This window comes from Equus asinus, chromosome 4 (assembly GCF_041296235.1).
Source record: "Equus asinus isolate D_3611 breed Donkey chromosome 4, EquAss-T2T_v2, whole genome shotgun sequence".
In the NCBI taxonomy this organism is placed as follows: Eukaryota; Metazoa; Chordata; class Mammalia; order Perissodactyla; family Equidae; genus Equus; species Equus asinus.
The window spans coordinates 109,655,722-109,670,584 of NC_091793.1; the positions used below are offsets into that span (position 1 = coordinate 109,655,722).

General features: G+C 41.7%; 1 protein-coding gene across 7 annotated transcripts in view; it reads left to right on the top strand.

The window, feature by feature from the left end:
• MYO3B (myosin IIIB) overlaps nt 1-14,863 on the top strand; it is a 414,167-nt gene that overhangs the window by 3,396 nt on the left and 395,908 nt on the right. For all 7 annotated transcript variants that reach the window (XM_044768737.2, XM_070508081.1, XM_070508082.1 and 4 more), the window contains exons 2-3: nt 7,977-8,160; nt 8,898-9,032. In XM_044768737.2, coding sequence (XP_044624672.1) covers nt 8,014-8,160; nt 8,898-9,032 — 282 coding nt within the window. In that variant the 5' untranslated portion in view covers nt 7,977-8,013. The remainder of the gene's footprint in view (nt 1-7,976; nt 8,161-8,897; nt 9,033-14,863) is intronic.

The window sequence follows — 14,863 nt, forward strand, 5'->3', positions numbered from 1 at the left end:
TGACTTTGTTCTTCTTTCTGAAATATTGTTTAAAACACTGTGCTAGGTTCATTCCATCTGGCAGGAGGCATCTTTTCCTGCATATCTTTGGAAATGTAACTTGTTTTAGAATAGAGCCTGATTATTTCTCCTACTTCCTTTTAATGATCTACAGAGCCTGGTGTTACATAATATATGCAAAAGATTCTTAATAAATTCTTATTGAATATGTAAGTGAATCCACTTGGACTCATTTTTCTGCTGCGAATTCACCCTGTCTGTCTACTTCTCTCTAGATAGGGAGTGTTGCTGAACTTTTTCAGAATTTTGTTCATTGACTGTCTCCCAAACCAACTACACTTCTGGAATAAGAGAGAGAGCTGAGTTGAGAACAGCAGTGATTCCTGGGATCTTCCATCTCTCACTTTCCCTGAATGCTGCTTTTCAAAGATTATGACATGAAATTGTGTCCCTTCTTTTGTTTGATTACTGCTAGTATATTTTTGTTTCATTTTATTTGCTGATTTCAGTTTTTTGTTGTTAACATTGTTCATTCATTTGGTTTTAGGGAAAGTTGATACTTGACTTCACTCTTCCATCTTACCCCAGAAATCATAAAGTTTTTATAAACAATTTAGAACCTCAAAAGCAGAGCTGAGTTTCTTATTCTTCCATTTCTTGTAGAACCTAGTCTAGGGCTTACATAAAATTGGCATTTCATAGCTACTTACTGAATGCATAAATAATTAATTTTATGGTAATTTTGTCTAATCTATGACCTATTGTTGTTGAGAGAAAGGGAGGTGATATACAATCACCTTAGAATTACCAGGTCTAGTTTTTGATTAATCCTGACAGGTGATGGTCAGAGCACAAGGAAAGAGCAATAACATGGAAGAAACAGTTACTTTCTCTGAGGAATACATACTTCGGAATGAAGATGTGTAGTGCTCACTTCAACCTTGAAAGAATTGAGCTCATCTATTTGCTTTGGATCCCATGTGGGATATCAGCTCTCAGGGCCTCTGAAAAGACACAGAGATAGAGCAGGGAATTTATCAGGAGTGCCTTTCTCCTTTGGATTAGTTTGTTTCCCTTCTTCTTCACTAAACATATTGGTTTTAAGGGCACTGTGTGAAATTTGTTCCATGGATTCCTTTTATTGCTAAAGTCAAGGCTCGCCTCAGACTATTCTTCATTTTCCTTCTAGGCCTTTCACCAGCCACTTAGGGACCGCCCACCCAACCAGTTAGTGTGTATTTCTCTTTTTTTATGTGACTCTGCATTTAGCCTTGGGCAGATTCACTGTCATGCTGTTGGGCACTTTCTTTTTCAGGGACAAGATGAAAAAGATTACCGATCTTTGTAGTGAGGAGTCTTTCTGTTCATTTTGGTATCTATGTATTGATGTTCTTTCTCTTTTCCTCTGTCAGGAAGAAAGAACATGAGTTGGACGGGCAGAAGAAGGTCACTTGCCTTCTTCTGCCTATTGATTTTCCTGTGCTATTCAGCGGTTCATTAGTTTCTCCTAACTACAGTTCTGCATTTAGCACCAGTTTGGGCTGGGACTTCAGCCACAGAGGGGGACTGACTGTGCCTCAGTCAGCTAGAGGTGGATTGGGAAGGTGACTTTCTGACAGTATGAGTGTGGGTGCTTTAGAATCAAATGCTGGTGTGGTTTTTGCTGGTCTTATGTTAGTGGTTTACTGTTTCTTACATGGGTAAGGGGCTAGACCACGTGAGACTTTGAGACTTTTTAAAGAATATTATCCAGGATGATGGTGGGGAAATGCTTCAAGGGGGTGGGATTGACCAGATGTCTGAATACCAGGATGTACACTGACACATAGTAATTACACAGAATTTTAAAAACTTTTTATTACAGAAATTGAGAAACATACAAAAGTAAACATAGTATAATTATGAACCCCCATGTACTCAGCTTCAGTAATTATCCCTCATGGCCAATCTTGTGTCATGTATGCCCCTTCTTATTTTTTCTCTCATATTTTTCCAGACATCATATTACTGCACCTGTAAGTATTTCAGGGTATATGGCTAAAAGATAAGGACCCTTTTTAAAAACATAATCATAGATACAATTGTCATAAATAAAACATAATTAACAATGCTTTCTTCATATCATCAAATAACTACTCAGTATTCTAATTACCTCATAAATTTTATAATTTTTAGGTGGTTTTTGTGAATACATACTTTATTTCATATTTGCTATGTATTTTAAGCCTCTTTTGATCCTGAGGTTACCCCTTTCAATTTATTTATTTTTATTTGCAATTTGTTTTTTGAAGAAATTTGGTCATTTTTCTTGAAAATTTTCTTAGAGTCTGTATTTTGCTTATTGTACACCCATGGTGTTGTCTAACATGTTGGCATGTCCTTTGTTATTCTTGTAAATTGGTAATCTAGAAGCTTGATCAGATTCAGGTTTAATTTTTTTGGCAACATCATTTCTTAGGTAATGGGGCGTTTTTACATCTGAGTGTGTAATGCCTGACTTTGTTTTTGCAGTGCCAGAAATCTGTGGAATTGAAATCTCTATAGTGTAATGTTTGACAAAACCTAACTGTGGAATATTTTGTGGCTTAGTTTTTAAAAGTATGTCCTCCGCTGATAATTGAAACCCAAACTCCTAAGAAAGTCTTTAGACATTCAATCCTGTAAGATAAAGCAGCAGGTGAGCTATTAGTTTACCACCCTATGTGAAACTGCTCACCACAGTGTGATGTGTAACCTGGGCAAGTTGCCCCTCTCTTGTGTTAAGGGGTCTGGAGCTGAGATCCAGATCCCTGTTTTCTGGTGGTGCAAGACGTGCCCCTGCTATTAGTCGCAAACACAGGTCATGTTCAGTCCATTTGTATTTATCAACAGAGAAAATATTATTGACAGCCTGCTTTCTCAACCACCATAAAGAGATATGGCCTCTGCTCTCTAGGTCTTCTAAAAACAAAACAAAACAAAACAACATAAGAAAAAGACAATTGTTCTTAAGTTCCAAGGGACTGTGTTATCACAAGATAAAGTCTCTTACTAAAAATCTATTTGCTTATCTGTGTATCTATCTATCTATCTATCTATCATCTATGTATCTATGTATCTATCTATCTATCTACCAACCAACCATCTAGTGGCTTAAGTAATGAGAAGTTTGGGTATTTCCTAATTATTTGGCTAATAATGATGTTGGGGCAAAGATAGGAAATTATTCCTTTAATACCTATGTTATGCTTATTTACTGAATGGGGATATCTTCCCTAGGTGATGTCCTCTTTGCCTTGCTAATAACTTGGCTGTTCCTAGTAGAGGAAGGGTTTAGATGTGGCAGGAAGATGAGGGACAGCAGGATCTTGCTCTGAGAGAGTAGTGATTTTGATGAGAAATCTGTGGCATCGACTTGCATAATACTAGTGCATGCAAAAACAGTGTTCATCAAATCCTCACTTTAGAGCAGCTGCACACACAGGCACAGCCAGGCCAATAGGACTTCTAAATTGGTTTGTAAACTGTGTGAGCCTCCCCTGTGCTGACAAATGCCATCACTCACCTCTGCCGAGAGAGACTAGTCCTTCTATTTGTCCTTCAAAGAGAGTAGCTTGTGTAGCCTGAGATTTCTAGCCTCCTGAGGTCACCCTTTCATTTTATGTGCAAATAAATGATGGAGGCCCCATTCCTTGGGCACTTCTGAGGGTTCTGCAGAGTCCTGAGATTCCAGGTTCATCCCTCTCACTCCAAACTGCTCCTGGCTCTTTGGTCAACATTGGCTATTTCCATCAGGCCCCAGCTCTGTCATGCCCCACAGACAAACATAGGCAGACATTCAGTCTATCATTAAAATTAATATTCTGGCCAGGAGTGGCTTTTTAGCTGTCAGAAGGACTGCTCTAGCTGCCTCCCCAGAGCAGATTATCACCACCTTTATAGGGCTGTATAAGCAGCTAGTGTTTGGGCTGACTGTTTAATCAGTTGTCAGAGAGTTTATAGAGTCAGATATTGATTTTAAAGAGAGAAGACTGGCAATCCTATTAATATGCACATGTTCTGTTGCACCTTTATTTGACCTTGTCTGTGATTGCCCAGATCAGCATGATGGGCATGGCAGTGGAACCTGATTGGTCTGTCTTCTGCCCACCCATCATTGGTGCTGACTGTAGATGACTCCCTCTGGGTGAGTTGTTCTTGTTTTGTGGGGAGCAGAGATTGCTGTCCAGTAGGTTCATGGGGCATTTAGCCTTCATTTGATTGGGGTTATTTTCCCCACAGAACTTTTCAATATTTAGTGTGTTTGGTCAAAGAGAACTACCTGACTCCATTCTATTCTGTGGAACAAAGGTCATGGAATTGGGCCTGGGGAGGCCTGGATTCCTGTTCCTGCACTGCCCCTAAACAGTTGTGTCACCAGTCTGGGTTTTGGTTTCTTCGTCTGTAAATTGGGAGTCTATTAGTTTACTAGGGCTGCCATAACAAAGTACCATAGATTGGGTAGCTTAAGCAACAGAAATTTACTTCCTCACAGTTCTGGAAGCTGGAAGTCCAAGATCAAGGTGTCAGCATGGTTGATTCCTTCTGAGGTCTCTGTCCTTGGCTTGTAGATGACCATCTTCCCTCTCTACATTTCTGTTCCCTAATCTCTTCTTATAAAGACACCAGTAATAGGGATTAGGGTCCCCCCCATATGACCTCATTTTACCTCAATTACCTTTTTAAAGGCCCTATCTCCAAATATAGTTACATTCTGAGGTACTGGAGGTTAGGACTTCAACATATGAATTTGGGAGGGGGTACAGTTTATCCCATAACAGGTCGTGAGATGGTGGTGGTGGGGTGCTTAATCAATGATTTTCTAATAGTGTTCTGAGGAGGCCCCAGAGACTAGGGTGACAAACTGTCCCAGTTTGCTCAGTTCTAAGAGGTTTCCCAGGATATGGGACTTTCAGTGCTAAACTGAGGCAGTCCCAGGCAAACCAGGATGGTTGGTCACCCTATCAGTCTCCCACAAGGGGCACGAGGCAGGCACTTGGTTCCTCAACCTGCCTCAGCTAGGGCTGTGCTGCTTCTCTCAGCTTATACATCAGCATTCTAAGTGATATTTAATTTAACAAAAGGGTTTTGTGGCCAAAAATCATTAGAAAACCACTTGATTTGATGGCCTCCAGGGTCCTCTTCTGCTGCCACATTCTATGATTTAATTTCATTTGTACACATCAAATTCTAGCCATTTGTCTGAAACAAATAACTGGAGCAAAACTAATTTGTTTCTCATTTATTTAGTGACTAAAAGTGAAATAAAACAGAACAGGAAACTTTGTTAAGCTTGCCTATTCTGAAGCAGAACTTGGTGCTGTGCCTTCACGATGGCAGATGACACTTGCTCTGCTCACTTTGATCTGTCATCATCCCATAATCCTGACAGAAACTCTGTGAAGTGGGTAGCAGCAGCAGCAGCAGCCGCCCCATGATGCCAATGAAGAAACTGAGGCACAGAGAGATGAGTAACTAGCCCAAGTCTCAGGGCTGGTCAGGCAGGGCCAGGATCACACAGTTTGACTTGAGTGCTACTGTATCACAGCACTGAGCCTAGATGCAGGTGTCCCTGCTGGTGGGCAACAGGAACTGCACTGGTAAGTGTAAAGAAATTCCATTTAGGCTGATGGGCCAAATTCTTCTCTCCAAGAAGGGCACCTCCCTGGAGTACCCTCCACACCCCTGCCTGTCTGGCCTTGACCAGCACCTACAACTGGTCCTGCTTTTTTCTCTTGTAGAAGGTGAGCCTAGAACAGTTCTCAAGGTATTGAGAGGTTTTGGTGATCTTGCAATAAAGAACACTGAATCACATAGTGACAAAGTTATTCCCTTGCTTATTCTTTTTCAGGTCTTTTGACGATGTTAAGGGAAAAGTTTGTACTAGTCTTTTTTTTTTCTTGAGGAAGATTAGCCCTGAGCGAACTACTGCCAATCATCCTCTTTTCGCTGAGGAAGACTGGCCCTGAGCTAACATCCATGCCCATCTTCCTCTACTTTTTATATGTGGGATGCCTACCACAGCATGGTGTGCCAAGTGGTGCCATGTCCGCACCTGGGATCTGAACTGGTGACCCCCAGGCCGCCGAAGCAGAACTTGCAAACTTAACTGCTGTGCCACTGGGCCAGCCCTGTACTAGTCTTTAATTCCTCCCCATCACTCAGTGATCTCCCTTTTTTGGAAAGAGCAGAGGCAGCAGTATCTGGCTGGACTTGGATAACTATTGTTTTTAGCATAAGCATCCTTTTGTAGTTAATTTTGATATTTGGCAAGTGATTTAGGGTGGTGACATAAAGTGCCTTTAAAAGACATTCATTTAGGGGCTGGCCCCGTGGCTGAGTGGTTAAGTTCGCGCGCTCCGCTGCAGGCGGCCCAGTGTTTCGTTGGTTCGAATCCTGGGCGCAGACATGGCACTGCTCATCAAGCCACGCTGAGGCAGCGTCCCACATGCCACAACTAGAAGGACCCACAATGAAGAATATACAACTATGTACCAGGGGGCTTTGGGGAGAAAAAGGAAAAAATAAAATCTTTAAAAAAAAAAAAAAGACATTCATTTAAATGAAAAATCAACTGATTTAAAGTATTTAGTAACACAGCACAGGTGATATACAGATACGGCAAAAATTGTGAAGCGTGTGGTGAGAAAGATGATTTTGTGAAACACTGGCTAGGAGGAAAGGTTGGATTTCGTTTCTAATCTTGAAACCAGCAGATGAGAGGCAGGAGTTGTTTGACCAGCTGACCTTTCAGGGTCAGTGCCTCAGCATAGAGTGAGCCTTCCCTGTGCTCTCAAGGTCCTGGTTACAGGCCTCTTTGGAGCGTGGTGTGCCTGCCAGGTGAACTCTAGAAAGACAGGTTCCCTTCCAGTGTCAACCCCACAGCCACTGGGATTTTATTTTGTTTTGTTTTGGTAATGGTTTTCAATATCTTTGAAATGCCTCCCTCAGAAAGGGTAAGGATAAAAAGTGGATTCTTGTGCCAGGTCAAAAGGCTATGTCTTGGGAGAATGCAGTCTAGAAAACAGTTAGAATTAAAAGTGCAAATTGCAGTGCCCAGCATAAGGCAGAAGTGCTCATCCTGGCAGGACACCAAGCCACGGTGTGGAGATTGGATGCCGTGGCTTTTGCTGTTGGAGCCTGACAGCCCCTCCCCTGGAGTTGCAAGCAGCTTGGGAGCAAACGAAGCTGAAGGGGCTTTTTCGTAGGATCAGTCTGAGGTGACTTTGCCTGCCAAGCTTGCTGCTGGTACTTAAAGTACTTAAACTCCACAGGGCTGTGTCCTTATTTAATAGAGTACTGCTAAGGCAAAGTGGGTTTGCAGCTCCTGGTTACCCACTCAGTGTGATTCCCACACTAGGCTGTTGCTGTGTAGATGGGGTCTGGGCTGGGTAATCCTTGCAGGACCCAAGACCTGGTCGACAGTGGGTACTGTGCATTGACTGATGCCTGCCGCAGGCACCAAATCCTCCTTCCTAACAGCCCACGCTTTGTACATAGAGGTTGGATACCGGTTTCCAGTGACCATCAGGGAGGTCAAGGTTACCATAACCTGGGCACAAAGAACTTAGACCTATGGCTTTCAGCCATTTTCCCTGGCAGCAGCAGCAGCAGCAGCTCCCACTCAGCAACCTGGAATGCTAACTATCTAGTCACGACCGGACATCTTCTTTGGCCCTTTTGTTCCCTCCTGTAGTATGGATCTAATATCCCCTTTTAGAATTGTGTTTTTAAAGATGCTTCAGAGTCATGTTGCCCACCCCTCTATCTTCTATCCCTATTTCTTAAGGAGGCTTCAAATCCTTTTTTTAAAAAAATCTGCTTAAAACAGAAGGGGAAAAAAAAGAGAAAAAGTACCACAAGGTTGCTGGCTAAGAAATAAAAATATTCTTGTTTCACAGGCCCCCTGCCCCTAATCCTTTGATCTGTTGCACATAAAAAACTTTTCTCCCCACCAGGAAAACTCTGTATGGATTGTTTCATTACAGTCCCACGATGCTTGGACTTGAATCGCTTCCAGATCCCACCGATACCTGGGAAATTATAGAGACCATAGGTAAAGGCACCTATGGCAAGGTCTACAAGGTAGCTAACAAGAGAGATGGGAGCCTGGCTGCGGTAAAAATTCTGGATCCAATCAGTGTAAGTAACAGTGGTAAACTGTACACAATATAGTATTTCATGCACATTTTGCTTTCAACTTTTTTCTTGGTTCTAAGGATAATTTTCATGAAACTTGGCATGAAATCTCAAAATGAGTTATGATTTGTCAGGTCATCTGAATGAAGGGACTCCACTTGGAGTTAAAAACTCTCCTTGATTTTCTCTTTCTTGCCCTTTTTACTGTTGTTTTAGTTTTGGACCTCTGAGCTCTTCAAAAGTTATTCTTTTGGAAAAAACGATGCATTGGCCTTATACAGAGGCTGGGCTCTCTGTGATTTACAAAGTGACTCAGACTTGTGGTATTTGATCATCTTAGCATGGCATTTTATTTCAGAGCACTGAACACTGAGGTTATAATGCTGTACACTCTTTTGCACAGTCAGGTTATAAGAGTCCTATCCTGGTTGGGTCGCTTCGAGCTACTTCTCCTTAAGTGCTTTGAAAATTCAAATATTTTAAATTAAAAAAAATATTTATAATAGTATTGCTGAAGATAAAAGAATATAATGAAGACCTTTTATTCATGTAATAGTAATTAGAAGGTTTTAGTTGGGACCTGACTATCCATTGTTAGGTTGTTTTAGGATATGGTAATGATGACATTAAAAATATAGAATAAATGTGCTTTATTAAGTGACTACTTGATCATGATGTCATACCTGTACCCTTCCTCACACATTAGGCTTAATCCAGCATGCATTTTTCACCCTGTGTAGGATATGGATGAAGAGATTGAGGCAGAATACAACATTTTGCAGTTTCTTCCTAATCATCCCAATGTTGTAAAGTTTTATGGGATGTTTTACAAAGCGGATCACTGTGTGGGAGGACAGCTGTGGCTGGTTCTGGAGGTAAGAGGCTCCCATTGGGTAACCATCAATTCAAAAAGAGCACCAGGGGCAAGCAGATGCATTGTTGCTTAAGCACTATAAGATACACATTTGAGGAGTCAGTCCCTCCTGCACGTCACAGGTACCTTACCAAATGTGGTGTTCTCCTGCACAGTTCTTACTCATAGGCTGTGTGCTGAAAATGTTCTTGTTTCTCCGCTTCACAAGTTTAATAATCTTTTCGTATAATACAGTGAATATAGGAATACAGTTGGAAAAGGTTATTTTCTTCCCTAAACTGGGAATATTTTATAGAAAACATGTTCTAATTGATTTCAAATCATTTTCAAGAATTGTTAACCCAAGATTTACTTGGTTGCCAAATTTGAATTAGCCTATTCATGTTCATTAATCCTCATTTTAGATTGGGTTCCCTGAAAACAGTTTCTGAGAGTTGTGTATGGCAGCTTTATTGGAGAGTTCTTGTAGGAGATAGACCTGGAAGGAAGTGAGGAAGGCAGGATTGGGCAAGGGAGACATTGAACAGCAATGTGTTTATGACAGAGGCCTCAGCCCATCCTTGGGGAGATGAAGAAGGGATGCTCTTGAAGCGTCCTGCAGTATGTCTCTGCATCAGCCAATCATTGGCTGTGTGCAATCCTGGGAGGGGATGTGTCCTTGGAGGAGGCAGTTCCCTGTAGCTGGGTGCAATTCCTGTTGAGAAATGAGGCTGGGAGCTGGACCAGGGAGCAGCTGATGTTCCTGGCAGCATCTGCTCCTAAAGAGGGAATCTGAAGGGAACACCACCTGTATTCATTGTAGTCCTGCGTTTTTCCTCCCTTATTAATGGGAATGAATGTGTGTAACGAGGTGGGAAAGAATCAATTCCCTGTAAATAGGGAATTCCCCCATGGGATTAAATGACAAAGACACAGTGATGACAATATATGAAATTAGCATATTAGGACAGGTCTATTGCCTCATGCTCACCAGGCCTACCCTGATTGTTCTGAACTCCATCCCTCTGAAGAAGCACATGCCTCCGTTCCTGAGGTCACATATGTGATCCAAGACCATGTGGATACATGTGAAAGCTTTAAGAGAGAAGCACCAAAGGAGAGACCAGCCCTTAATTCACCATCTGGCATCTCTTGTCTGAATCTTCCATTTGGCTCTGGGAGGGCCTGGACATGGAACAGTATATCCTTGCTGCCATGGCAACCATGTATGGGGAATTCATTTGTTATATTCAAATGGGATAATCTTCAGGGAAACTAGTTTGAACACTTCTGTCACATCATTTGCCTTCCTCAGAATATAAAGATATAAGGGGTTTTGGTTTTCAGAAATCATCTTTGTCTGTTTACTTGGGTATTTAAGTCATATAACGTTCTCATAGTATCATCTTTTGGATTTTATTATTCCCCACCCCCTCCTTGAGAATGTTATGAATTTTATCCTGCCAGTGAAGCTCTAGAATAACATTAATTTTTTAAATGCTGCTTTTCTTGGGACATGAAAAGTATTGTTCCTAGGGTCTCTGATTATATTCTTCTTCTTCTTCATATATCTTCAGCCAGAAAGGGCTGTGTATGGCCTTGAAAGATGAGAAGGAGCCCAGAATTATGAACTGAGTCTTTTGCAAATACTCCCCTACAGACTCTCATGTTTTTTCAGGGTTACCACGGGCATATAATGAGGCTGCCCTGGGACACTGAATTATTCATACCTTAGCAATACAATGTGCTTATGTGCTTTATGCCTTTTGCAGGTTGTTTTGGCCCATGCCAAAATTGGTGGTATGAAGTTAATGTCCTCAGTCTTTTCTGTCCTGAAATGGGCCATCTGAAATGGGCCAGGCTGCTGAGTGGTTAAGTGTGCCCAGTGCCTCCAATATGCTTATAGGTACAGGGATTCCCGGGCTCCTAGAGCTGGCAGGAGCCTTGGCCTTCCTTAAGGTCACTCCGCTAGTGTTCTTTTGAGGAACAAGGCCCAGAGAAGGAGTGACATGCCTACAGTCACATAATGGGTTAACTGGCAGAACTGAAGGGGGAGCCACACTTCAGCACTTTGCTCCCATCACGTGCTGCTGCTGCCTGTGGCACTGTCTGCCATGTCCCGGGAACACAGATGTGGGAACTCTGCCTGGGATGGCAGAAGTTCCGGTTCCACCCACCCACCCACCCACCCACACAGACACACACACACACAGAGCTGGAAGGTGATGATGGTCCACAGAGCACCCTGACTGTTTTGTTTTGCTCCCTCTGCAGCTATTTTAGGAGTGCTTTAGGAGACTCACACAATATAATTATGATCTGTTTAGTATTGTTCTCCTCATCTGCTGTGTATTGAGATTAAATTTATGTTGCCTTTGCTCTTTCCTTACCAAATGCGATCAAAGGACCAGTGAGAAGCTATTCCACGGAGCAATTCTGAAGGATAGAAAAAAGTTATTATTAACCCTCTTAAATCACCACTACTCTGAAAACAAAAGCAAATAAAAATGTCGTTTCTGAAATTCATTACTAATTATTAGCAGAAAGCAAACCAAAACTCTCTTTCATGACAGACACCTACTACATTAGAAAGATATGGAGAGAAACACTCATACATAAGAATGTTTTGGGAAATTTGTGGATAAGTTTTATTCTAAATTAATATTAAATTTGAAAAATCTGTAAGTCCTATTATCTCTTACCTAAATGAAATAGTAAGAAGTTAGACCTTTAAGAAAAACACAATACTCAGAAAAAATACCTACTATGTGCTAAGGCATGAACTATATTTTCTCTTTTTTCCTTTCACTATAAAACCTTCATCAGGTACATACTATTAATTTCAGCATGAATCATGTGTTCAACTTAAAAGGAATGGTTTAGAGTTTAGAGTACTAGTAAATGAGGCTGTAAAGTAAAAAAAAATACTCCTTATATTTTTAAACCAGATAAAAGAATCAGTTTTTTAAATCTATTTTTCCTCCCAGAGATCTATTTAAAAGTTCAGTATCTAATCCAGAGGGGAAAAAAAGATTCCTCTGTCCAGTTTTTGCACTTATGTAAGACCCTAGAAAGTCCAATCTAGGCCTGAATATCATTGCAAGTTAACACTTTAAACCATTTTTCACCTATTGATGTTGTGGCATGAATCAAATTTGTCAAGTTTATCACATTAACAAATCAGGATCATAGCAGGACTCTGATGGTCTGGAAGACAGGATTGGTAAGTTTTGGTTGGCTAGAGATGGTTAGAAGACACTGGAGCATTGAACCCTGACTCAGATGGCAGGTTCTGGCAGGTTCTGGCAGGTTTCTAGAATGAGAGTCACTGGAGTGCTGCGTTCAGGAGGAAGGTACAGAACACTTGGGAGTGGAGAGGAAGAACTTTGAAATGCAACAGAGTTGCATCCCATGTACAAGTGCTATATGTGTTCAGCCAAAGCCAGAGAGAGTGAGAAGCTGAGAGTGGGAGTGATTCTGCCACCCATTCTACTCATTAAGCATGTGTCCTGGAGAGAGACTGGGCTGGGAAGTGGGAGTCTTGGGGCCCACCTGCCTCTTGTGGTGTGGGTATCTCCCCACTCTGACTGGAACTCTAGGGTTTCAAGTGACATAGTTTTCATTCTTCTAGGTGCAAGCCAGTGACTTTATGTGGAATCAGTAAAATAGACACCATCTGTCCCAACAGTCTGGAGGAAAAATATGTTGTTATGGCCTTACTGAGAGGTGAACAGTGTCCAATACCGTGCTTCCTAAGCCATCTTATAGAGTAATTTTGACAATTCTTGACCTTTGTTTTATGCCCTCTGTAGAACCTAACACCCTTGCAAGACAAGGTCCCCTGAACAAAAGGGCACTGAAAAGAAATTCCTCTTAATTCTGCAATCTGACTGGTCAAATCAGCAAGCCAGTACAGAATCTACTTGCAAGTTGGAGCTTTGACTAGATTAAAAGGTCTGGTGATTGTGTTGCATGGGCCATTCTTTAATAACGTGAAAGAAAGTTAATGGCTTATTGAGCAAGGAACATTTTATTGCTTGAGGTTATGACCATCTTAGCAAATGCACATACTGTGATTGAATCAATATTCAACAATGTTTTGGAAAATAGATGTGGAATGTAAATGATTTTTCTATTTTTCTTGGTTTGGAGCAAAGCACTCATTAAATTCTAGATGCATTCAGCTGCCACATTTGCTGAATGCTGAGGGCATAGGGAGGAATGCAAGGGAGGAGACACACCTCTGTATTTGAATCTGATGGCTGGTAGAGTGGGTGGGAATAAAGGACTGCATGTGCCAACCCTCTGGGGTTGGGCAGGAGACTTGGTTGCCTTCTTTCAACTTAAGGGGATTGTTTTATTTGATCCATTTAAATGTAATTCCTTGTCATGCTTTTGGAACATTTAGTCCATTTCATTGAACATTTACCCCGGTTAGACGATTGTCAGTGTGTGCCTGCTTTCCTTTTTTTTATATCCACATACCCCAAATCTTTTCTCTATAACCTATGGGCTGCCCTTTCAAACCTTGCTGGAGGGATTATCAACTTCACAGGACAGCTTCCTCTAAAGGTGCCCTGAGCACTTTAATTCTATGTTTCTGTGAATCATGGGAAGTCAGGCAATTCTTAAACTCTGACATTTAGTGAACACAAGACATGGACTGAGTAAGATCCTTTTGTTGTTCTTAAATCCACAGCTGAGTTTTGATCCTGCTGACAAGATGGCTGCCCTTAATCTCTTCATAGGTTCCACAGTTTTGAAGAAAGTTTCTAACTTGGCTAGCTATATAAAATGTCTCTGACTAGGCTTCTATTGCAGAAATGGCCCCACTTAAAATAAAGCAGGAGAGGGGCTGGCCCTGTGGCCGAGTGGTTAAGTTCGTGCACTCCGCTTTGATGGCCCAGGGTTTTGCGGGTTCGGATTCTGGGCATGGACATGGCACCACTCATCAGGCCACGTTGAGGCAGCATCCCACGTGCCACAACTAGGAGGACCCACAACTAAAATACACAACCATGTTTTGGGGGGATTTGGGGAGAAAAAAGCAGAAAAAAAATAAAAAAGTAGAACAGGAGAGAGACTTAAGAGGTTTCAGGGAAAAATTCTAGGGTTGACTTAGTTTGGATCAGCACTCAGCATTTAATTTAAATTTTCTCTGGGTAGAATTTTAATAGTGCACTTGCAATTCAGTAAAGCATGTGCCTCCCTGAGACAGGAACCAGGCTGAAGAGAGGTTCTCATGAAGGTGCTCTAGTGCCTTGCCTTCCTATTACTGCCTTGGATTTAGAGGATCAAAGAACTTTATTGATATTCCCTTATTCTCACAATATCCCTATACTCTCTCTCTTCTTAACCTTTCACATCCAGTTGATTAGAAATTCCTGTCAATTCTACCTCACAAAAGCCTCCTATTTCTGTCCCCTTCTCTTCGTCATCATGACTGTTGACTTTTTGACCCTGCCTCTTTTGGTTTCTTCAACACTCCCAAAGGTGCCCAGCTCCTGGTATCTTCCTTTCCTATTCACCCTCCAATCTGCTGCCCAAGTCATCTCTCTGGAATGCAGATCTGAACAGAGACCTGCTACCTAAACCTTGTTAATAGCTTACTCTTCTTATCTAATGGTATATTATGGTGTTATAATATGCGTGAGTATAGTAATAAAGCCCATACTCCTTAGCAGGGCACACTTGTCATTCCCTGTTCCCCACCTTCCTTCCCCATCTCCCTACCCTAGGATCCTGGTACCCTTTGTCCCAACAGTAACAGAATATTTAGAAATCACACACACACATACACATGCAGACAGACAGAGAGACACACAGACACATACACTCACAGACACACACAAA